Source organism: Saccostrea cucullata, unplaced genomic scaffold (genome assembly GCF_032062105.1).
Source record: "Saccostrea cucullata isolate Sc308-1 unplaced genomic scaffold, CSIRO_AGI_Scuc_v1 ctg502, whole genome shotgun sequence".
Taxonomy (NCBI): Eukaryota; Metazoa; Mollusca; class Bivalvia; order Ostreida; family Ostreidae; genus Saccostrea; species Saccostrea cuccullata.
The window spans coordinates 612,766-636,263 of NW_026937360.1; the positions used below are offsets into that span (position 1 = coordinate 612,766).

Below are 23,498 nucleotides of genomic sequence, written 5' to 3' on the forward strand. Positions count from 1 at the left end.
AAATTAACTACAATGGCTGATATCAGCATGTCTAAAATAAAATTGTGCGACCTATTATTTTGTACATGTACAAAGTTTAAGAAGTGTACATGTGCAAAAGACAAAATTATAGGCAGTGTTACTTCTGATATTTTTGCACATAATTTCTAGAAATGTTATATTCCACATGTACAATATTACTCTTGTTCAAATATTTTCCAAGTACACTAAAACGTTTGAACCCATGCATTTGACTTTGAAAAACGTTATGAAACTCATATATGAGACAATACAAGGTCACCCAATTGGTTTCTTTGCATTGCCTATTATTGGACGTTTCTTCCCACTATGCTATAATTTTTACCCCCGGATATTAATGAAATTTAAATTTTAGTCCTTTCTTTAACTTTCTTCCAAATTTAAATTTACAATAAGATTTTTACAAAAAAATTAATTACCAGGAAAAATGTAATAATTATTACAGTCATTATTCATGAATTGGTTATCCTTTCTTTGCTATACATGTATTTATGTTATAGGACAAAGTTTAACTATTATGGATTTGTTGTGTTTTAAATTGAATGGCTTCTACCGCTTTTTTATAATAAATAGGAGACCCTTTACTTGAAATGTACAAGGAAAGTTTGAATTTCAATTAGAACTTGTCCATAAGCTCAAAGCTTAAACAAATCAAATTACTATAATGTTCAATGTTTAGGGCCAATACTTATGCCCTGTTCACACGGAGAGTTTAATTCGAATTAAACGTAAGTTTACTGCGAATTAGCTTCGCATAGCGTTCACACGGAGAATTTAATGCGAATTAGTTTAATACGAATTAGTTTACTGCGCATTAAATTACTTCGCATTAGCTCCGTGTGAACGCTAAGCGAAGCTAATTCGAATTAAATTCTGACGCATGCGTAATAGCAAAATTTAGTCAAATGCCACTTGTCGGTGGTCAGCTATAGGTACTTGTGCTATTTTTGAGTGAAAAACTAAGGAAAATTTTGTTATAATCATCAAAATGTGCATACAGACACTTTGCCATTATGTCAAAGGGATCTGCTTTTGCATAAGGTGACGTGATCTGCAAATGACGTCATAATAGCCGTGCTGACGCCGGGCTGCAGAAGTAAAATTTTAATTCGCATTAGTTTACTTCGAATTAGCTGTCGTGTGAACGCAATTTAATTCGCATTATTTTAATTCCCATTAATTTACTTCGCATTAATTTACTGCGAATTAAACTCTCCGTGTGAACAGGGCATTAATTGAACGAAAATGTCTACCTCACAGAGAAAAGTGCTTTAGTTGCTTGAAATTTTCCCATGAAATATAAGCCTATTCTGGATTTTATAAAAATTTCCTTCAAGACATTAAGATTTAAATCATGCAATAAAAACACTCATGCAAACACTAATATGTATAAGTTAATTTAAATTGCAAGATCCTTATTCAAAATGAAGTACTTTGATATATTAATAGCACGGAAGTATAATTCCTGTAGGGATTCCTGGAAGAAGGTAAATAAATATAAATCTAACTACAGCCTTGTTTCAAATTAATTGCTTTAACCAAATTCAGTATTTTTGATAAATAGTGAAAAATTTCGATTTATTATTCAGAACAAAAATGGTGAACAAAACAGTATATGATTTATATGATTGGAAAGAGGATGTATCCGGAAAGTATATTCTAAGTACCTGTGTTCAATCCATTATCCTAGTGGTGGGAGTCATAGGAAATGCTTTTGTCATCACTATTTACACATGGCATCTTAAACCGAAAAAAGATGATAGGTACTTCATTCCCATTCTAGCTTGGATTGATCTTCTGGGATGTATATTTGCCTCTGCGAAGAGTTTGGTCGAAAATCAGTATCCTCTGAAATATATCAGTTCTTTTTCATGCAAGATCTTGAATTTTGGAACCGCTATTTTTATTGTCTCTTCAATATTGTTACTTATGGTTATATCAGTTCAGAGATACCAAAAGATCTGTCGACCATTTGGATTTCAGATGACTCTAAAGGTGAAGCGTATTGCTGCCATCTTAACAATATTACTTGCTGGAACACTTTCAGTTCAATCGTTCATTATGCACGAAAACGTAAAGGTTTTTCACGAAAACAGAAACATTTCTGGTTATGAATGCGCATCAGTCCCCGGGACTTTAAAAGACAGTTTTCAGTACATAATAATTGTAATAGAGGGATTTTCTATTGTTTGCATGTGTCTTATGTATGGTCTTGTTGGACGCGCAATAATGAAGAGGTTTGGCAGAGAAGAGGACGTTACGTCTGACAAAAACGGGGAACCAAATCACAACTCCAGAAACAAACTAATATCTAGACGACGATTTTCCTTAATGTTTATGTTGATATCCTTGGTGTCAATCGTCTGCTTCATTACATCATGGACTTTCATACTTCTACAGCGGAAGGACCCTGCGTTTTGGAGAAAGCTTTCTTTTGGACAGGCTCAAGTTTCCCTGATCTTCAGAAGATTTTATATATTGAATCACGCAGTCAATCCCCTATTTTATGGGTTTTTTGATCCTAAATTTCGGCGCCAAATGAAAACGTTATTTTATAACTTTAAAAGGTACATCACGAGAAACGTGCGTGATGTAAAATTGGACCTCAGTGCCGATTCCAGCCAACAATCAGAAATGTCTTAGAATGTTTGCGCAAGAAACTATGTAAGTAATGTTTTACTAGTAAAATGTATAACTTTTTGAGACTTTTCAGAAAGTACTATTAATTGTTAAATTCCTTATACAGTGTAAGAACAAAGATTTTGATACGTTAAGATTATTATAACATGCTTGAAAGATTTATAGCCTGTATACTTCGTCTAGTAATTAAGGGGGCCGACTATAATTTTCATTGCGCAATATTTCGCGCATCATAGTAAAATGTAGCGTATTTGCTGTTTTAATGGAACCCTTTTCGCTTAATTATTATAATTAAACAAAATTAAGAAATTATACGTATAAAAATGTAACAAAATTTGATATAACTGATTTTTAAAACCGATTTTGCAATTGATAGGTAGTTTGACGTCGTTTCAATGTGTTTTTGACGTTATGATATTCTGTACCTCTTAAAGAAAGGGGTAATAAAAATATTATTAAAGAAAAAGTAAAAAACATACGCTATTGAAATTTAAAACATAAAAATTTGAGAATATCTCCAATATTTTTATTATGTTTTCATGTGAATCCATTGTGTACGTCATATTTTGTAGTACTCTATAAAAAGAGTAAAATTTGCTAATTTTTTGCATTTTGAGATGCCCCCTCTGGTAACAAGACGGTATAATTTTGTGTTTCTTACATATATTGTATAATATATTATTACTCACCAAATATTATTGTTTGAACAAAATGTCTATTGTAGTATTTGTATCATTTGCTTTAAAGTGCTAAAAATTGGCATTTTCCTATATAATCCTATAGTAAATGTACCTGTATTTTGAGACGGTCCCTCAAAAATACCTGGACGGTAGATTTCCCCCAAACTTTGCATGTACACTGAAGATAATGTAAGTTATATATGGTATAAAAATGAAGGGTTTCGCTATTGTAGTTTTCACACAATAAAACTATAGTCGGCCCCCTTAAAATGATTACCAAAAAACTGATTTTGTCTTAATTTTGTAATCCTAAATTTTATCGATGCGTTCTTGAGAAGAAGCAGCATCTGAAGGCGGATTTCATAGATACATGTTTATTCCAAAACTTCACTGAAACAGAACAAAGATACGTATTTCAAGTATGCCAAGCAAATTGCTGTGAGAGAAAACTCAGAAAATGAGATGATGGTTTATGAAAGGAAAACTGACAAAATGCTTGAAATAAAATAAGTTTTAAAAAAACGCACGGGGGATTAGCTTGTGAGACTTAATAAGTAATATCCAAGTTCAGTAAAAGGTTTAGATTCTATTCGTATTCATATAAAATGGCTAAATACGTAGATTACGTTTATACACCATATGGAATTCATCTCATTTTCGGATTGAAAGGAACAACATGGATTATATCTAAAATTTGAGAAAAAAATTGAGAAAAATGCTTGCATTTCCAAGTTTGTTAAGCTTATAAATTAAAGCTATCATCAGAACTACATGTATTTAATTTAATAAATCGACAATTAAAGTCTCAAATAAAACTGAGTAATTTGATCGATTTGAGATTTACTGTCATTTCTACTGCATACGGGGACTACATTGACATTTTTCTGTAACAGATGTGCTTTGATTTGATATACAAGAGTGTGTTTTATGTATGAAAAGTTTATAAAAAGGGAGAAGGTTCTGACAAACAAGTTGAGGAAACAAGAATGTAAGCAGTCTCGTTTAAAGTCAGCACTTCGTAAGTTCTATGGTCGATACGATGACCATTTTCAACAAATACAATTAATTTAAATCATTAAGTCGAATGCTAACTGACGTTTATTATACTAATTGTTAGGCCATTATATACACACTGAATTTCACTGAATTGTTGACGAGTATTTCCATTATAACTCGAGCATGATAAGAAAAACACGGTTGGTGTAACCGGTTTTCAGGGAAAGCTCCTCCATGGCATCTGATCTAATCTTTAATGTTTTAGAGATCCGTGTTTATTCTGGTCCTGATTTAAATTGATTTTATTGTTAATTGGATTTTTAAGCTTCATTACTGTTCGTTATCTCCATATATCTCGTTCTGCTGAATATATATATTGTAATTGATTGATTGATCGATTGTATACTGTTTAACGTCCCTCTCCAGAATATTTCACTGATATGGAGACGTTATATTGTAATTGAAGAACAGCTGAAGGAATTTGGGAATTGGTGGTCATTGAAAATAAGCCTAATCGGGGAAACTTTTATCAAAAGGTTTTCCTTATAATTGATTTTTCAAAACAGACTGAAAAAATAAATCATGCATAGGGCTAATGGAGTATTGATATTTATTCTTTGTAACAACAAAAATAAAAATCTTATAAAAAATTTCACATTCTGTGTTCTTCCCTTTCTTGCGAAATCATTTAAAATATGAGAAAAAAACATCAGTTATATTTATGATATAAAGGATTAAGCTGCTGTGTAGGAGGTACTTGAAACAAATTGAAAAGCACATAAGTATGAACAAAATTGTATTTTTACAACACAAATATTATTGATGTATTTAACTCTTCAATCAGATATGAATATGAACTGCAGATATCATGCCAAGGCATTTTAAGCACATTCAATTGCTCTTTTTAATCTCTATGTGGATTCTGTTATTTATAATGTAATCACAGTGATTAAAATGGTGTGCATAAGAGGACACCAATCAACTCCAGTGTGTATATTTAGCTGCCTGCTTCCAGTGAACAGCTGCAACTAAGATTTGTAAAGCGATGTTAGTGTCAATCAAAATCATAGGAAATATCGCAGAGCGTTATTAAGTTGTCACTTCGATTTTCTTTACGATGGCAAGTAATCATGTAGAGTATCGTTACACGGTTAGTTATTTCTACTTCTGTTGCCAGGCTATTGGTTTAATTGGTCTCAATCAATCCAATTAATTGTAAACTTTCAGGCAATGAAGATTAGTGTCATTGTGTCAAAGTCATAAACATTAGACCAATGGAAGGCTCCTATGAACTGAAATTAGAACATGAAACTTTCAGAAAAGGCAAAATTGTTAATAGCCATTCCTTGTAACAATGAAAACATTTTGGGGGTTTGAATCACCCAAAGCGTGGAGACCGGTCATTTTGTGGGGACCCATGTCGGGGGCCCATGTCGCATTTGGTGATGGCATAAAAATGACCCTCCATTGCTTAAAGACCTGTGCCAGGACTAAATTCGCAGCCTATTACCAGCCAGTATGGGCGTCCCAATACAAGTGAAAAATTTCCGAAGGGACGTTACACAAACTAAAAATTAACATGGAAACAGACAAATCAATGTGCAAGAATGAAAGAATCATAAATTAATTTCTTAAACATTCAATCATGTTAATTAAGTTACGTATGTCCAATATGTTTTTTAAAATCGAATAGAATTTACAAACTTGTATAAGCACTGGTATAAAACAAAGTAGAAAATTAATTACCAATAAAGTAAGCAAAAATACAAAAAACTTAAAGCCAGGCTTGCGACTGCAATCAGTGTGTGAGAAAAGATTAACAACGTAGATAAATTGAGTTTTGTGCCAAATTTATTCTGATAAAGTGCAGCGATGCTGTGATTATGTGAATGTGAACAAAGATAATGCACATTCTGGGTTATTACATGACCATCATCACGGGCACGTGGATCACAGTTCAAAGACAAATCGGTGAAACAGATGGATACTTCCCCCGCCTGTTGAATTTAAGAGGCAGGTTCATGACAAGGTGGTTTTCCCCTTTGAGAAATTAAATATGGAGATCATGATCAATAATCAAGCTGAAAAATCCATTGAAACAATACAAATCGGAAGCTGGAAAAAAAAACCCAATCAGAAATAGGATGAGGCGCCTTAGAGAAGTAACCATCCTCTGTTGACCGGTCACACACGACGAATGCTTATGGTCATGATCAGGCAAACGGGAAAATTCGTAGCAGATTCGGTGTGTAAATAACGGTTTGACAATTGGGATTGAAAATTTTATGTAAGTGCTGAAAAGAATGACATATGTCAATCCAAACAACATAATTCATCACATTTAAGCCATGCTCACAACACTAATTTGGTCAGAATCCGGTTTATTTTCTTTTCAAATAGAAATATAAGTAGTGAACTTAACAAATATATTTTCTAATTTGTTTAGTATTTCTATACGAAATATAACCTTGAACCAGAGCAATTTATTTTTCATTATCTTAACGTTTTTGGATGCTGTAATTCATTGCACCCGGGTCACAAACATTGAGTACGTGCTGAATGATAGTGACATGGGAAATATGTTACAAAGAACTAATGTTAAACGAATCTGTCGAATGAATTGCATTAAAGATACATATATATGTTGTAACCGCTAATATATTACTTTTACAAAATGATTTAATATATGTGAAATATAAAGGTTAGCTACATTGAATTCATTTAAAGCTTCTGAAAATATCACGTTGTATATTTTGTACCTGAAATCAATCCTCGTGATACAGTTTGCGTTGCTGTATGATGTTTTGTGGGAAATTCTGGAAAGCCACATGTAAGAGCAGTTACTTTCTCGCTTATACTTTAAGCATGTTTTACAAAGATATCATATGATTTATTTGTTTTCTAAAAATATAAACAAATATAATGTAAATAAATCAGTGCCAATCGTAATTTTTTCACATCGTTTTATGTTCTCGTAATCTAAATGTTTTCTGAAGCTTGACGAGAATCCCTTTAGAATCTTAAAATTTGAAATCCACAAGATAAATGAAAAAGTACGGTTTCGATATTACAGACAACTGCTTCTTGAATGCTAGTAAATTATAAATTACTGATACTATCCTATTTTGAGATTTGTTACCAAGATATAATTTTGTCTAAAATCACATTTTTCTGTACTCACCAGTACTTTGAGGTTAAAGGATGCTTGTCTTCATCATTGACAACATTTATATAGTTTATTAGAGAGCAGTTCTTAAAGCAAACTTGGTATATTAAACATTTAACATTTTACAATTTTAGCAAGTATGTAATAATTCTATTATCACGTGCATTTATTGGTATTTTGACTAAAATATTTCAAAGCAATTGTTAGACTTTTAATTTTCTGCTAGATTTAAGGACAGATGATACAAACGAAAAATGGATGCCTGGATTGGTATACATTTTTTTTGGCCTAATTTCATTGCAAATGATGCAAATAATAAATTTCTAGAATATAAAGAAATTGTAAACCTTCTGTGATGTTCAAAAGTCTGCCCTTCTGAAACCATTCTTATTAATCTATACAAATATTTTTCACTTTAAATTCCATTTTTGTGCAATTTTGAATAAAGAATTAAAAACTACGCGGTGAAAGTTATTCATTTTATTCATTTGAACAAGACCCAAGTTGTTATTTTAAAATTCTTTGACAAAAGTTTGTTTGTATCATCTGTCCTTAATTAGGAATTATTCTTTCGCCCTCTTCAATACACAGAGCTCAAGTTTGACGTGACAGCTAGATATGTGATGTTTACTTCAGTAAGGCACCAGATTCCATTTCTGGGGTTTTCTATGATCCGTTATTGTACTGTTTGGACATTTGTATTGTTTGTAATGATTTTTTTTTATCGATCGATCACTGTTTGTTAGCGTGTTCATCTTGTTTTTACATGACTTAACAGAATTGATGGCCTCAAGGAAGAATGGCAAAAGCATCAAAGTCATTTTTAGATTGGAAAAATTACAATTCGCTCATATACACTTTCATACAATGTACCTCTTAACATAGTCGACATAGAGATACGTCCTTTATGAAAAATTAAAGGATAATGTTTCAATGATCGCCCATCTCTATAAGTATCAACATGTGTGTATTCTGGAAAATTAATTGCTAAGTTCATTGGTCGTATTCATTAAGCCCATGTAGCTTAGTGGTTAGAAACCGTTGGTAAAGTCTAAATACAAGGTCAACCTCTCAGCATGGGTGTTCGTGCATTTTGTGCGGTAATTGTACAAAGAAACTTCTTATGAAATTCTTTAACAATGTTAAATTTCAAATATTATTTTCTTTCGAAATAATTATCATAAAAATGTATTTATTTATCTACCATTTCGAAATAAGATTTAAGATACCGTTATACAATGTATTAATATTTCCTCTCTGAAATATAATGCAGTATTTATAAAGGGGCGGCACAATTATAAAAGCTGTAGCGGAAGTATTGATTAGATTAAGAAAATTACACAGCGTCGAATTTTCCTATTTTAATAAGATTGTTCTGCATACTTTGGCGCCGTAGCAAAACTAAAGAGATGTTAATCTGGGAACTTCAAATTCAGATATATAATGAAAGGAAGGTGATTTGTGCATAAATTCTTACACTAAATATCAGTAAGTATTTTTCATTGTACAATACAACTATTTAAATGATTTCTCTTCCTTTGTAATATTTATATTAATTGTAATTTATTTTAGGGCAATATCTTTTAAATATATTACAGATTTGGGAATTCCCAATTATTTTTATAATGATGTATTTCCCTTCACTATTTGACAGGTACATGTTTCTTACCAAAATCATATACATTTGATGTATTTTTTTTAAAATTGAGATTTGTCGAGGACATTGCATGCTGTGGAAATTGAATAATCAAGAACCGTAGGTGATACTTGTAATGAAATAAAATGAAATGAATTTTATATCCTGAAATAATATTTTTATAATTGATACGAACTTACATACCAAAAACTTACCAACCTACCAAAACGTACAAAAAAAAATATTTCTCTATTGAAGGAGATTCTTTCCACCTGCAGGTAGATGAAATTTCAGATTTTAAGGCAAAAAATAATGAGAATGCGTGCAGAGAAAATGAATCTTACCAAAAAAAAAAATGACAAATGAATTTACAGTCAACATGGCCAACTAATGTATTACAGGAGGAAAACGAAAAGAGGATAACAGGAGAAGGGTGGGGGCTCTAATATCAAAAATCATGCTTTAAACTTTATTAACTTTTCAAAAAAAGACAAAATGCACGTACGATACTTCATCATCAATTTTATTGTTTCGTTTTGAAGTGATTGTCTCCTGTATTATATAACATTATGTTTTATCAGCCTTTGTAATATATATGCAAATTCTATCAATAACAATCCTTAAGTAAGATGAAATTGTAAAATTACATGTAATTTTAAAAAAAAAAACATTGTCATTTTTCTATGGCTTATATAAAAAGTGTGTTGTATTTAAACGTTGCTAATTGATTTCAACCCACTTAACTTTAAAAGATCGGGGAAAAAAATATCTCATGTTGTTTAGTGTTTGACTTATAGGTAACATCTTGTTAATTCTCGTCTTTCATTTATCATGAAGTTCAGATCGACCATATGTTAAAAAGTCGAACATTTACCCTGTGGAGATAGTGATCGTAGGTTGCAGTACTCTATGGTTTATAAGTTTCAGGCACTCAGAAATTTAAAGCAATTTTTAATGGTTTTCCCCCGATCGCTTATAACTCTTAAAGAGATAGTCAGAGGTAAATTATTGTTACGTTTACTGCAGACTTGTTTCATTTAAGGTTTAAGAGGATCAATCTTCATTCCTTTAATCTTATTTCACTCTTCATTATAGCACAATTTTTTCTTTCTTGAATTTTAATTGGTTCATTAATGTTTTAACCTACTCTTAACAACTTACCGTGGGTATAGATTGCTTTAGAACAAAGATTGAGAAAGACATTGCAATTCAACATGTTCAACGTTACAAAATAAGCTCTGCAAAAACCAAAAAGTATTAATATGAACAACATTGGAATAGTGCAACAAAATCACAAAGTGGCTATTAAATAATCTCATAACTTATCATAATTCTTTCTATGGCAATTATTCTACAGATGTCTTAGGTTTCAATTAAGGGCATCAACGCATTTGCATGAATGATATTGATATGAATATGTTAGCTAGGTCAAACAAATCCCCGAGATTTTGCTAATGAAGTACTTGATTTACATCAAACAGTAACAAATTCAATGTTAACTTGCATCCTTACGAAGTAAATACTTTAATATCCAGCAATCTGTAAACTCGTTCATTCTGTCGATATTTTGCCTCGGAGTGCCCCATCCTCAAGAGTGTCTGCATTAATCTGGAAAGCTTTTCATGTGGTCATTGATGGAAATGTTTCAGTGTTCTCCATATAAGTGTCAGTGGGGAAATATTGGTAATGCATTAAAATATAAAGTCGTAGATTTGCATGATATGACCTAGACTAGTGATAAGTTTAACCTAATTACAGCTTGGAATTGGGGGAATGGTATTGGTTTAAAAGTATCTTTTGTATTCAGAAAAAAATGACACACATCTAATATACATCTTAAGTATAGTTATGTATTATCATTCTTGTAGACCTATGTTTGAAATGTTCCTGCTAGACTGCTACTGTTTTCATGTAATGCCACTTTCATTCATAAGCACATGTAACGTTATTCTTAATCTGTCTTGAAAATGATTGAAGAGCATCGTTATCAAAATTGTTCATCACATTCTCTCATGCATTGGATCAACAGTTTATTTACAAGGACATAGTTTAATGATAAACATTAAAAGTGGGTTTATATTTTATCAAACCAATTACTCTCGTTCCTACGGTGCTGCTAGATAATATTGTTTGTATTCATCTTGCAGGTTTACAAGAAGACACAATGGGCGTTGAAACATTAAAAGACTGGAATGAGGAAGAATCGCAAAAGTATACGTTAAGCACGTGTATTCTTTCCTTCTACTTGGTTATTGGTTTGGTAGGAAATACACTAGTGATTATATTATATAAAACCAGAATGAATTCAAAAAATGACGACAGATATTTTATTCCCGCAATAGCTATCATTGATCTTATTGGATGTGTGTTTTCCACAACGCTATCTCTGTTAAATAATGAACAACCCGTAATGTTTCCAGGTTCATTTTCTTGCAAACTCATACAGTTCGGAACGTGTTCATCCATAATTGCATCACTTTTTATGCTGTTAGTAATATCTGTCCAACGGTTTCAGAAAATATGCCGCCCATTTGGTTTTCAAATGAACTTGAATCACAAGAGGTTGGCTACAACTATAGCCGTCATATTGGCTTGTTGCTTTTCAATTCCCATGTTGTTGTTATACCAAAACATTGAAGTTACACATGAGACGAAAAATATAACAGGGCACATATGTGGATCCGCCCCGGGAACTGAGAAATTAGGTGATTTTACGAGAGCTATTTTAATCACCGTCGAAGTGGGGGCAGTTTTCAGCATGACAGTCCTATACATATTGGTTGGTCGTAAGTTGATAGAACAGTTCAAAGTTTCACGAAAGCTACATGACATTAACTCCATATCTGGAACAAGTAACAGCGGGAGTAATGAACGGACAACAATACGAACTGTTCCATCAATTGATGCTGAATTGACTGACAATTTCAGCAATGTTGAAAACGATAAAAAGGAACTTTTTCAACAAGATATGCGAAACGGTAAACGTAGAAGTACCATTAACAGGTCCAAAAAGAAACCAGTTAGTAATGGCCGTCGCTACTCCATTATGTTTATGGTGATATCTTTAGTTGCAATTGTTTGCTACATTCCACCCTGGACGTTTGTTATTCTGGAGGCCAAAGATTCAGATTTCTGGAGAAGTTTGACCTTCGATGAGGTCCAGGTTTTCTTGATTATTCGCAATCTTTATATCGTCAATCATATCGCTAACCCTTTCATTTACGGGTTTTTTGATCCAAAGTTCAGACGTGAGGTGAAAAACTTGCTTTGTGGGTGTAAAATTCGATAGTTTAGATGATGGTATAATTTTCGAGATCCCTATTATGATGACTTATTTCATGTAAATATACTTTCAATGAACACTTGTACATATGTAGGAAGAGTTAAATCACAAGCCTAAGGTTAATTAAGACGACCTAACGTGTTTATTATGTACATGTTTTATACGTAATCGTCATTTAAAACATTCTTTTAGTATAGTTTTCTACACTAAATTATAAGCTATATTAAATTCTGAATTGTTATGTCCGAGTTCAACATTTATTCATGTTGAAACTATACAGTGTTTAATACAGAAATGTTGGATCCGTCCATATGTGCATATGTTTTGGGGAAAAAAGGGGGAAAATTTTTCTACAAGATAATTGTTGAAAAATGTAAATTATAAAATTTGAATAGAACATTTAAATGATGTGAATAATTTTGCTTCTCTCACTACTGTAACGACAAAGTTAAGCACATGTATCATTATTTAAAGTGTAAATCGCCATAGACTTCTGAATGCTGCCATACTTTTAACATGTGATCATAAGATGCTAAGAATGCTCCAATGTTTCATAAACAGTCATAATTTTTTTTTTAAATACAGCATCACATCTGTTCGCAAAATATTAGTTTTTTTTTGTAAGAACACAATTCATATTTACAAATAAAAAAAATATATAATTAAACTCGAATAATAAAAGACAAGCAAATAATACTTTTGAAAAGTGTCCAGATTAAAATCAGAAATATTGTTATAAATGGATGCATAAATAGTTCAGACCATGATGAAATATATGGAGATAACGAACGATATTCAATCTCAAAAGTTCATTAAACAATACAAAATAGGAGCAGAGAAAACACGGACCTCCGACCTATCAAAGGTGGGATCAGGTGTCATGAAGGAGTGAGCATCCCCTGCCGAACGGTAACACCTGCCGTGTGCTACTTTGGGATTTCAGGGAAAATCCGTGGTCAACTCAGTGTGTAAGTAATGGACAAGCAATTAGTATGAAAAGCGTCAGTCAGCATTTGACTCGATAATAAATAGTGTTTGCTGACAAGATCATTGTGTCGACCATAAAACTTATGAAATGATGATAATGATTATAAACGAGACTGTTGTTATTCTTGATTCATCAACTTGTTTCAATAATTAATCTCGTTTTAGAAATTGTACATACGTAGAGCATGCTCATGATCGAATCAACTGAGAGATATAAACTCCGTATACAGGTGATGAAGGTATATTGCTGCATAAGTATGGGCAGCTGACGATTGAAAAGTAAAAGTCATCACGTTTATCATAGAGCTTGTTTGTTAGTTTGCATTTAACGTCCTTTTCGAGTAAAACATACAAATATGAAACAGGTGTGTCAGACTCGGTGGTATATAATATCTCAATATCACTGGGATATGTCGTATCGACATAAGATTTGAAATAACCATTTTTAATTGATAATACGTCATTGATATTTCAGTACATAATTTTGGCAAATTCTGCTTCATATGAATATATAAAGTTCTTCTTATAACGGTGCAAAATTGGTACCCATTGGAATTCCAATAGGTTGTTGGAAGACCTGGTCTCTAAAACCACATAGATATCGTCAATCAGAAACTCAAGCATCTTTTTTGATGTCAACTTCAGAGTACTTGTGTGTACAATCAGACTGTTTATTAACAACATAATTTTGCAAATGACCAATGACAGGGTAAGTAAATTTTCGAGTTCCATTTTATTGATAAAGCAGCTGTCGATTATATCAAAAAGCCTGGACTTTGAGTTATCATGGGAAATGGTTAAATACGTAAGTTTTGAAGCTATTGATTTTGGTAAAATTTTGTGAATTCAGTTTTTTTCAAAAGTTCTTTGGAATTTTTAAGTATGCACATCTGATTTACACCACCTCTCGAATATACGAGGGCTGTTCAATAAATAATGTCCTGAACTATATGACATACATTACAGATATCATATGACATTAAACTTGACTTTCTCTCATTATTGAATTTTTCATGAATTTAAAACAGTTTATGTGACCACTTTTCATCACATATTTTCATCGTGAGAAGCTAAGAAACAAGGGCTTTTCGAGACACTGCATTAAAATTGAATGGTAAAGAATCAGTAAACTAGAGTGAAAATAAAAGCTTCATTAAAGCTGCCGTAAACTTGTTAAAAATCCCAAACAAATATTCGCTGAAATATGTGACATTTACAGCAACAAATGCCTGTTTTATAGACAAAAGAGCAGGTAAATTTCAATGATAAAAAATTATATAATGGGCATTAAAAATGGGTACCCTCCTTGCCAACAAAAATTATAACAACTTATGTACTGTTCGCCAAATTTCAACAAATAATATTTGATGATGCATGATTGACTTTAAGACACATAGCAAATTTGATAGACATCACATCGGGGGTAGTTTACACTGTATTTAAGAAACTTTTGACGGTAAAAAAGCTTGATACCCAAATGTCACCCTATATTTTGAAAAATGAGTTAAAAAGACAGCGTGTACGAAATTCTTAACAATTATTTTAAAATATCAGTAATTGTAGTTATCCACGTCTGTTTTATTTTCAAAAAGATATTGGAACATGAATATATTGCTTAAAACCCTAAAACCAAAACTTACCATAAGATGTACTTGATAAAAACGGCGAATGTCTGATGATTGCACAGGTATGCAAGAGCACAAATACAGATTTATATGTAACTTTCTTAAACATTAGTGGTATTGCTGTTCAAAACCGTATTCGGAGAGACAGTTTAATTTCTGGAGGAGTCTAGAAAGCATTTTTTGGCCAAAAAATCAAAAGGTTTATTGGAGGAAGGACCCAGAATCAGGAATCCACTACACTGAATTTCTTCAAGACAGCGTCCAAACCCGCATACCCAGAAGAGTAAAGGGGTTTTCGGGATAAACAGAAAGTTAATGTTTTTTCACATAAACAATATTCGCTAGATCTTTGACCGTTTGACTTGTTTCTATTTCCAAGCTTGGAAAAAAACACCTTTCAGAAGGAAGAAACAAGTCCGGGAAATCATTGGATCTGCCATTTTCCAGTATACTAAGGGTCATACCCAAAAATGAGTTCTAAAAACGACCAGAAATTGGATGAAAAATGTTACGGACATATATTTTACTTAAAAGAGATTAATTAGTAAAATCATGAAGACTAAATCATTGAAAAGCGTCTTTTGCTTCTTTCTGAGCACCGAGGACATTATTTATTGAACAGCCCTCGTATTGTCGCACAGTACGTATGTTTTATACATTTTCCAGAGAAGAAGTCATCCAAGTTCGATGTTTGATAGAGTTCTTCAAACATTTAGGATGTCTAAATTTATTTGGTCATTCAGTCTTAGCATTCCAAATAATTCCAATTAATTTGAGATTACTTTAATACATGCATTAAACGTACAGTGTTTCAGTGTAATCATTCATTTTTAATGATTTCGCGTCTATAAATATGTAACTAAATCATGAATCTTTAATCTAAAGTGTTCTTGTTGTGATCAATTTTTTTAAACAAGATCGAATAAAAAAGATCAAATGCTCTAGGGTCATATTTTATTCCATTCGGCGATCAAACGCTATGCATATCTTCATTTCACAAAACCGACTAAAAGGTTAATCCACAAATTTTGCAATTTATCAGGAACAGATTTTATTGTACAGGCGGCTCTTAGAAATGTATACAACGTGCTTCTGAATGATAATGGAAGTCAGAACTCAGTAGACAGGGGATGGAAGATGGCAGAAACTGATTTACAAATATTTGTTCCAGAGAATAATATTTGTTTTCTGTCACTTAGATTACAAGATTTCAGATTTTAAGAATGCATCTTTATGAAAAGCGATTCAGTGATTTAACGATAAAATTGGATTCCTTACGAGAAAAATTATTTGCTTCATCCCCCTTCTATTCTTTTGTAAACAGAAATGTTATACGAGGGGTGCTCATCTTCGTATGGTATTGAAATAAAACTCTCTCTGTGTTTGTTCGAAGAAGCATGTTAGATCGTACTTCGCAATAGTGTTTATTATGACTAGACAGTGTATCGCAACGTCTCATATCAAACCGCTGAGTATATTGGTTAATGTCATCAAGTTTCAGGGCTGCTATTTTACCATCATGCCACACAAATTAAGCTTCTGTGAAGCAGAGATGTCTGAATTATTGCATTTGTATTAAGTTGTTTCTGACATATAGAGGATGTCTCTAAGAAAGTATTTTAGAAAAGACATAGGCACACATTGGCTTTGAAATACACATCTTAAACAACATTTAATCTTCAAAGCTACATTGTTAGGTTTGGGTTCATAATGTCATTTAGTTTCAGGAATGCAGGAATTAAAAAAAAATCTTTAAGGACAATTCTTTACATTCAGGCTTTCTGTGATAACTTTGAAAAATAAGATAACAGATATAAGTCAATATCCAGGTATAAGTAAAAAGTGTATTTAAAACATTTTCCATCATCAGTATTATTCAAATAAGATGATTAAAAATTATAGTTTCATGAGAAAAAGGGGAAAAAAATGTATCATCATAGAAAAGTTATAATTTCTTCAATATTTTTGTTCGATATTTGCCTCATTTACATTAAAATAAATAAAATACAATTTTATCCCGATACATGCATCATTGTTTTGCTTCTAGAAGGTGTCAAAAAGTTGAAACATGAAAATGAAAATTTTAAATGTCAGTGCAGTAGATGTACATTCTCCGTGAGCCTAACGTCACACGAAAGGTTGATAGTCAGCTTTTGGGTAAACTGCGTCAACGCTCAATTTACTGAACATGTATATGTTTTGATATTGCTGTATGTCTCGGAACGGAGCCATTTTTCATCAGATTATTTTGTTATGTATAGTGTTTGGACAAGAGGGGAAATTGTGATTTTGATGACCCTGCTTTTCTAAGGAGTAGGACTCAATATTTCAAATAAAAAATTGCAATCTTCAGCAAGTTTCATTTTAACCTTTGATATATATCAGGTAAACAAATGACGTGATTAAATTAAGAGATGAGGCTTTTCAAGTTCTTGGCCTCTTCATTAAGACAGGGAGTTAGACCTTAAACCTGTGTCAGTTGTATTCTATTGAAAATACTTTAGATTTGTAAAATTCTTTTCTTACCATTGGTATTTTGAAAGATCCTGTTTTCTTGATTGCCATTTACATTTCGACCCCTATCAAACTGGTATAAATTCATGGTAATGGTACCAAGTACCAAGTAAAGCTAAGATGGTCATATGTAGAAGTTATCCCGCTTAAGATAATTTTGTAGATCACTGATTGGGAGAAAACTAATCACATGACGCCCTGATACTTAAATAATATATTACAATTTTAGAAATACTCTTCTACTCAATGACATCAAGCATGAAACAGTTGGCATGTTTACAACAAGCAATAATTATTACTTTTACGAATAGTGTAAAATTCTGTCCTCTTGGTCCAGGGTTCATGTCAAAGATTGAAGTTAATATATTGAAATTTATTTAACACTCTATCTTATCTTGTTTATGTTTTAACCTTTAGGAGACATGCAACATAAATTTGATATTGATTTCAGATATTTTACCACGCTATTGAAATTTTGTCACATAAAATCAGAATTATTCCACTTCCAGGCAAAACTGTAGTGGTCATACTGAAACGGAAATTGGTGTTGTGATTTAGTTTCGTTTTAACGTTAGACCTACGTTCTTATATAAATTCTTAAACACTAAAAATATTAATTCTCAGATCATATAAGTAGTATGAGACTGCCTATATACGGGGCTGCACTGAGGTAATACATGTTGTATTACGGGAACCCAGGGGACCTTTCTGGTGACGGAGTGGATAAACATTATTGCATTTAAGACCAAGGCACTGCAGGGGCACTGTTTCACAGTACACCAATGCACGTAAGACCTAAATAAGGCAGTCACTTGGTTTAGAGAGAGGTGGCACCACAGAATGTGCCAAGATGCAGCAGTATATTTATGTTGAAGTGATACAAGAATTTTATTTGCACGTTACAATACTTTAAGTTATTACTTATATCAACATTAAGACATAAGAGTATATTTGCTTACCAGACAAAAAATTTAATTTCCAACACTGGCACTGTTGAAGTCTGACAAAGCATTTTGCAAAATGTGAACGTATATTTATGTTGAAGTCAATTTTATTTCTTATAGACCAATGGGTTAAAATATTAAGCTAACATGCAATAGACAGTTAATTCTGTTTTAGGTGGCTAGTTTATTCTGTTTTAGATGGCAATGAAAATATCGCAAAGATCTCTGAAAAATTGGACCAGGAAAAATAAATTAAATAAGGAAAGATACCATAACACTAAATTCGAGGTTAACAGATAGGTGGTCTATCCCATTAGGAAGTTGAAGTGTTTAGCCCACATAGCATCCCGCATCATCTTTCCCTGTTGATCAATAAGATTTCCGCATGACCAAGATATACAAACGTAATTTACTGTGTCAAAAGATCCTTGAATTACTATCTAGCGTATCTAACAATCTGTTCAGCCCACATATCAACTTCTGAGCAATATGGCTATGTTTTTTTTAAATACATGTTCATTAACTAGACCAATCAATTCTCCTCTCTGATATCAATCTTCTTTCGCCCCAAATTGCACTTCATCCCAAAAAAAAAAATCTTCGTTCGAATGTAGAAGACTTTAATAGAAGAAAATACATTTATTGATAAACAACACAAAACAAAAACAAACCGAGCATGAATTATCTAATGCAATGTATTGACGTGTTGTAATAAAAGAAAACGAGACTAAAAATAACATTCAAAGAAGGAGACATTTGCGCAATATCTTGAATTGCAGAAGTAATTTATCAGTTATTGATATAATTTGTGACCTAATTTGATAAGATTTATTGAATAATATTATCTTAATATAAACAAACGTTCTATATAAATATGGTTGTTTTTATATCGGAAAATAGAAAAGAATTTAGGATCTACATAAATTATATCTTTTTGCATTAAATCCATAGTCATGATATCAACAGACCCTATATTATTATGCATTTTATGAATGATGTGTCAATTGCGTGTAATTAAACGTCTTGTACATTTTTACACTGTAGTACGTTTTGATTATTTACAAAGGTTGGACAATGCCTTTTTGCATGACGGGGCCGTCTATATGCAGTAGGAGAAGAGGCCATACTAGGTAATCACATAATTTACCACTCTTCGTGTACTCTTTGTAAAAATCTCTGTTCAAAGGATCTTCCCTTTGGCAGGTAAAATCCAAGAACATGGGGACCTCTTGCATTCTCATCATCCAGCAAATGGAAATTGAGGCTTTTATGTAAATCTCACAACTGTGGATATATTCGCCATATTTGGTTTGAAATTCTTTGTCAGCTAAGATTTTCTGTAAAATAATATTTACTAGCAACGCAAAAAAAAAAAAAAAAAGAATAAAGATATTGATACTGACATATTTCTTACAATGAAAATTATAATTTAAAAGGGCATATGGTTTCTCATTTTCAGGAATGTTTTATATACATGTATTAGCATAGAAACAAACGATTAATTATATTGTAATATTGCTAATATCGGTTAGGCAATAGGAAACAGACGATTAATTACATTGTAATACTAATATTGATAAAAACGTGGGCGTTGGATAGGCAAGTAGTGCATGATTCTCTAGGGTTAATTGAGATTAATTTATATCACTGCTGATTAAGTATTGGATTTTTCTAGATGAAATTCGTTTAATTAAGCAAAAGATCCATATTTGTAAGCAAACTAACACAAGCAAGAAAACTGAGATGCTGATTATTCAGAATTAATATCATATATACCTTCTGAACTCGACCAACAGAGTCAGTTCCACACATTAGTTGTATTTCCTTTGATTTTTGTCCTTGTTCAGCAATCACATGTGGAGAATCTATCTACATGTTTAAATCATCAGTGGAAATTGTAAAACATAGTCCAAATATAATGCTAAGAAGAAATGGACATTTTTAAAGACAATGATACATGTATTAATACCTCTTCATCAAAGTATATTCCAAACTGTCCCAGGTGATGGCGCTGTTGTTCACTTATTATTTCGCAGCTGGTATAAATATTCTATGTAAAAAGAGAGTAAAACTACAAGAATACAATATTATTATATATTTATTTTCTAATTCTTTTAAAACCATTAAATTTGTTTTGAAATATATTCATCTATCAGGAGCTTAAGGGATTATAATATGATATTTATTGAGTAAATCAAACTACAAAACAGATTAGACATAATGTTATTGTGGAACGTATAGATATAAAGCTATTGCTTTCAATAATAATTATAACCTGTAGAAGTTCTAGCAATATCTTGACGGTTTCTTCCTCGCTTCTACCAATGGCTACTTTCTCGAAAGCATCTGACCACTCGTTGTCATAGAGTTCTGAGAACCTCTCAGCTACGTTGAGTGGTCTATTGTCATCACTTAAGTCTGTAATGGAAGGGTTCCCATCCCTAAGTCGGGATCCCGCAATGGTGCTTAATCTAGTTAGAAAAAATAGGTGAGTCATCGCTGCATTTTGTGAATCAATATATATATATATATATATATATATATATATATATATATATATATATATATATATATAGAAATATATATATATATATATATATATTTGAATGTTTGTAAGTAGTATTTTGGATCTTCTTTATTACCAAATATTCTTCTGTGTAATAAATATACATATACATGTATTTTTTTTTAAATTTTTATGGTATGTAGGTATGTTCAATTTGATAGAACTTAAAGATATGCGAGAGTCTGTATTCGATAAACCCGTCTTCAAGATTCCTATTTTCTGCTTAACATTATGTTTAAATGTAATATATTCTTTTTATGTTCCATACCTTATAAGCAGAGATTCTTTTTCTTGTTCAAGATTAGAGACTTTCAGTTCCAGTTCTCGATGAAGCCTCGTATGTTCCTGAAGAGTTGACATCAATGCCTGGTTTTGTGCAGTAACATTAGTTATTTCTTTTTTCTGCTGCTCAAACTTGGTGTACAAATCAGATACTGTACTATCACTCATGCCTTGAATATCATCCATTCTTCCTTTGTTCTCAATATGAGATGCTTTTTTTCTGAAAAGGTAACATGCACAATGTACAACAAAAAAAACACATGTAATACAATGTACATGTAGTTAATTATTCAGCTTCATTGTATGAGAAGAAATACGAATATCTAGTATATCCCAAAAGAAATTAAAAAAAAGGAGATCCTTACTTGTCCTTTGCATATTGCTTCTTGGCATTTTCGGCATATTCCATTATTTCATAGATCTTTAAAAGTGCGTCCCTTATATTAACGTGAACGTTGTCGTAAAACTTTGCATTGGAATTTAATACACTGTTCTTTCCAGTGAATTTTTTGTAGCAGGTTTGTATTGTATCAAATAATGATTCTATCTCATGCAACCTTGAAAAGAAAAAAAAATATCAAGAATGTAACGGACAAAGTAATTATTTATAATAAGAAAATAAATTATTGTAACTTTTTTGTGCTATTTTCTATTTCTGTATGCATAAAACTAAAATCAAGTGACTTATTAAGCTTTAGCATTTTGTAAACAAACACAGTGGAAGATTGATTTTAAACCTGGATAATACGATCGTATGTGAAGTTATAAATAATTTATTTTTTATCACAACTCATCAGATAGAAAAGGTACGATAATAATTACTAGGTGATCACTCACTCCATTTGTTTTTCAGTCCTAATTTCCCTATTTTCTTCTCCATGGTTAGAGAAAGGTTGCTGTCGTTTGAAATCTTTGAAATTATCTTCATATTGTGTTGAAATATCTTTAAGATCTCTGTCTTTGCCAATTGTTACTTTCATCTTACATTTTTTGCAAAAGTTTTCTTCACCTTCAGTCTCATTGCATGAGTCGCTCTCTTCGGCCTTACGATTCTCAGTAGTCGAAATCACGTTTTGGGGCACATTTTTAGTTTTGTCGCTGTTCGGAGTCTTTTCCACACTTTCTTGTCTTTTTAAAAACGTATCTGTTGAATTTGTTTGAACAGGTCCAACCATCTCATGCTTTGTGCCATTAGAATCAGGTAAAATACGACTCTCCTCTTTGACCAAAAATGTGACAAATTGTCCATCGTTTACTTCGGTGAAGAGTTCATTTTGATTGTCAGTTTCGTGCACTTGCATCGGATCTGGACTTTCAGGTCGTATGCTGTCGTCAAATTTTTTGTATTGACCATTTAAAGCCTGAATTCCTTTAATTGTTCCACTCGAAACTTCTTTCTTTTTATTTTTGAATAAGCTGTCCATATTTCAATTAATCTGATAAGATAATATAATATATCAATTATATGAATAGTAATTCAATGTGTTTTTCTACTTTCTTTTTTCACGAAAGCTTTTCAATGGGAATTGGCAATATATATATACTATGACAAAAACTCTTCAAATAATGATAAGAAAAAATCAAGAGGTCTTTATGCACAATGATTTTGAATGAAATCGGTAGAAGTTTTAATAGATGTATATAAACGAAATACAAACCTGTTCACATCGAGACATGACAATGATTAGGACGTAATATGTCCTTTCCTGTATCTAAAGAGATAAAAACAGCAGTTCTATCTCTTCCAAGGATACCCCTCATTAGATGTGTGTTTACATGTACGTATACGACAGTTTTAGAATCATATTTAAACTTCCTTCTTCAAAACAGCTATCAGAAATTCCCTTAAAGAATCATTCAGTCGTATTTTGGATTTTAAATAAGATCATCATACTATTTTTACCTATGGTCAAGGATATTAAAGTTAGAAGTATGCTTGGTAGATAAATATAACCGTCACTCATATTGCATGAAGAATTTAAATTCATAAAAAATGTGTCACGAATGAATTTTTCAGACAAATTAGACAAAGTAAAAATATAATGTAACATAGGTTTTCAAAATCATTGTCAGAATTTAACTATTGAAAAATCAAGTTAAAATCAAATTAAGAACCAGTGTTAATCAAAGTACATGTTTTTTTTCTCTTAAAAAATAGAAG

The 23,498-nt window shown here is 31.7% G+C and overlaps 3 protein-coding genes across 3 annotated transcripts; 2 read left to right on the plus strand and 1 right to left on the minus strand.

Moving 5' to 3' along the window:
- Positions 1–1,614: 1,614 nt before the first annotated feature.
- LOC134248043 (neuropeptide FF receptor 2-like) lies at positions 1,615–2,661 on the plus strand. Its single transcript, XM_062730464.1, has one exon. It carries the CDS (start codon positions 1,615–1,617, stop codon positions 2,659–2,661), a length of 1,047 nt encoding a protein of 348 aa, XP_062586448.1.
- Positions 2,662–8,737: 6,076 nt separating this feature from the next.
- LOC134248025 (octopressin receptor-like) lies at positions 8,738–12,660 on the plus strand. The gene is made up of 2 exons (XM_062730438.1): positions 8,738–8,988; positions 11,284–12,660. The coding sequence occupies exon 2, from the start codon at positions 11,301–11,303 to the stop codon at positions 12,423–12,425; it is 1,125 nt and encodes a 374-aa protein (XP_062586422.1). The 5' UTR covers positions 8,738–8,988; positions 11,284–11,300; the 3' UTR covers positions 12,426–12,660.
- A 6,535-nt stretch (positions 12,661–19,195) lies between these two features.
- On the minus strand, positions 19,196–22,763 carry LOC134248026 (uncharacterized). Its single transcript, XM_062730439.1, has 7 exons — positions 22,175–22,763; positions 21,703–21,894; positions 21,324–21,557; positions 20,765–20,960; positions 20,459–20,539; positions 20,266–20,358; positions 19,196–19,826 (listed from the first exon to the last, which is right to left on the minus strand). Exons 1-7 carry the CDS (start codon positions 22,759–22,761, stop codon positions 19,548–19,550), a joined length of 1,662 nt encoding a protein of 553 aa, XP_062586423.1. The 5' UTR covers positions 22,762–22,763; the 3' UTR covers positions 19,196–19,547.
- Between the last annotated feature and the right edge of the window lie 735 nt (positions 22,764–23,498).

Excerpts from the sequence above, each read along its gene's own strand:
- LOC134248026 (XM_062730439.1), bottom strand. The coding sequence starts at position 22,761 with ATGGACAGCTTATTCAAAAATAAAAAGAAAGAAGTTTCGAGTGGAACA. Across the intron at positions 21,895-22,174 it reads AGGACTGAAAAACAAATGGA|GTTGCATGAGATAGAATCAT; the intron begins GTGAGTGATCAC and ends TTTCTTTTCAAG. Across the intron at positions 20,540-20,764 it reads TATTGCTAGAACTTCTACAG|AATATTTATACCAGCTGCGA; the intron begins GTTATAATTATT and ends CTTTTTACATAG.
- LOC134248043 (XM_062730464.1), top strand. The coding sequence starts at position 1,615 with ATGGTGAACAAAACAGTATATGATTTATATGATTGGAAAGAGGATGTA.
- LOC134248025 (XM_062730438.1), top strand. The coding sequence starts at position 11,301 with ATGGGCGTTGAAACATTAAAAGACTGGAATGAGGAAGAATCGCAAAAG.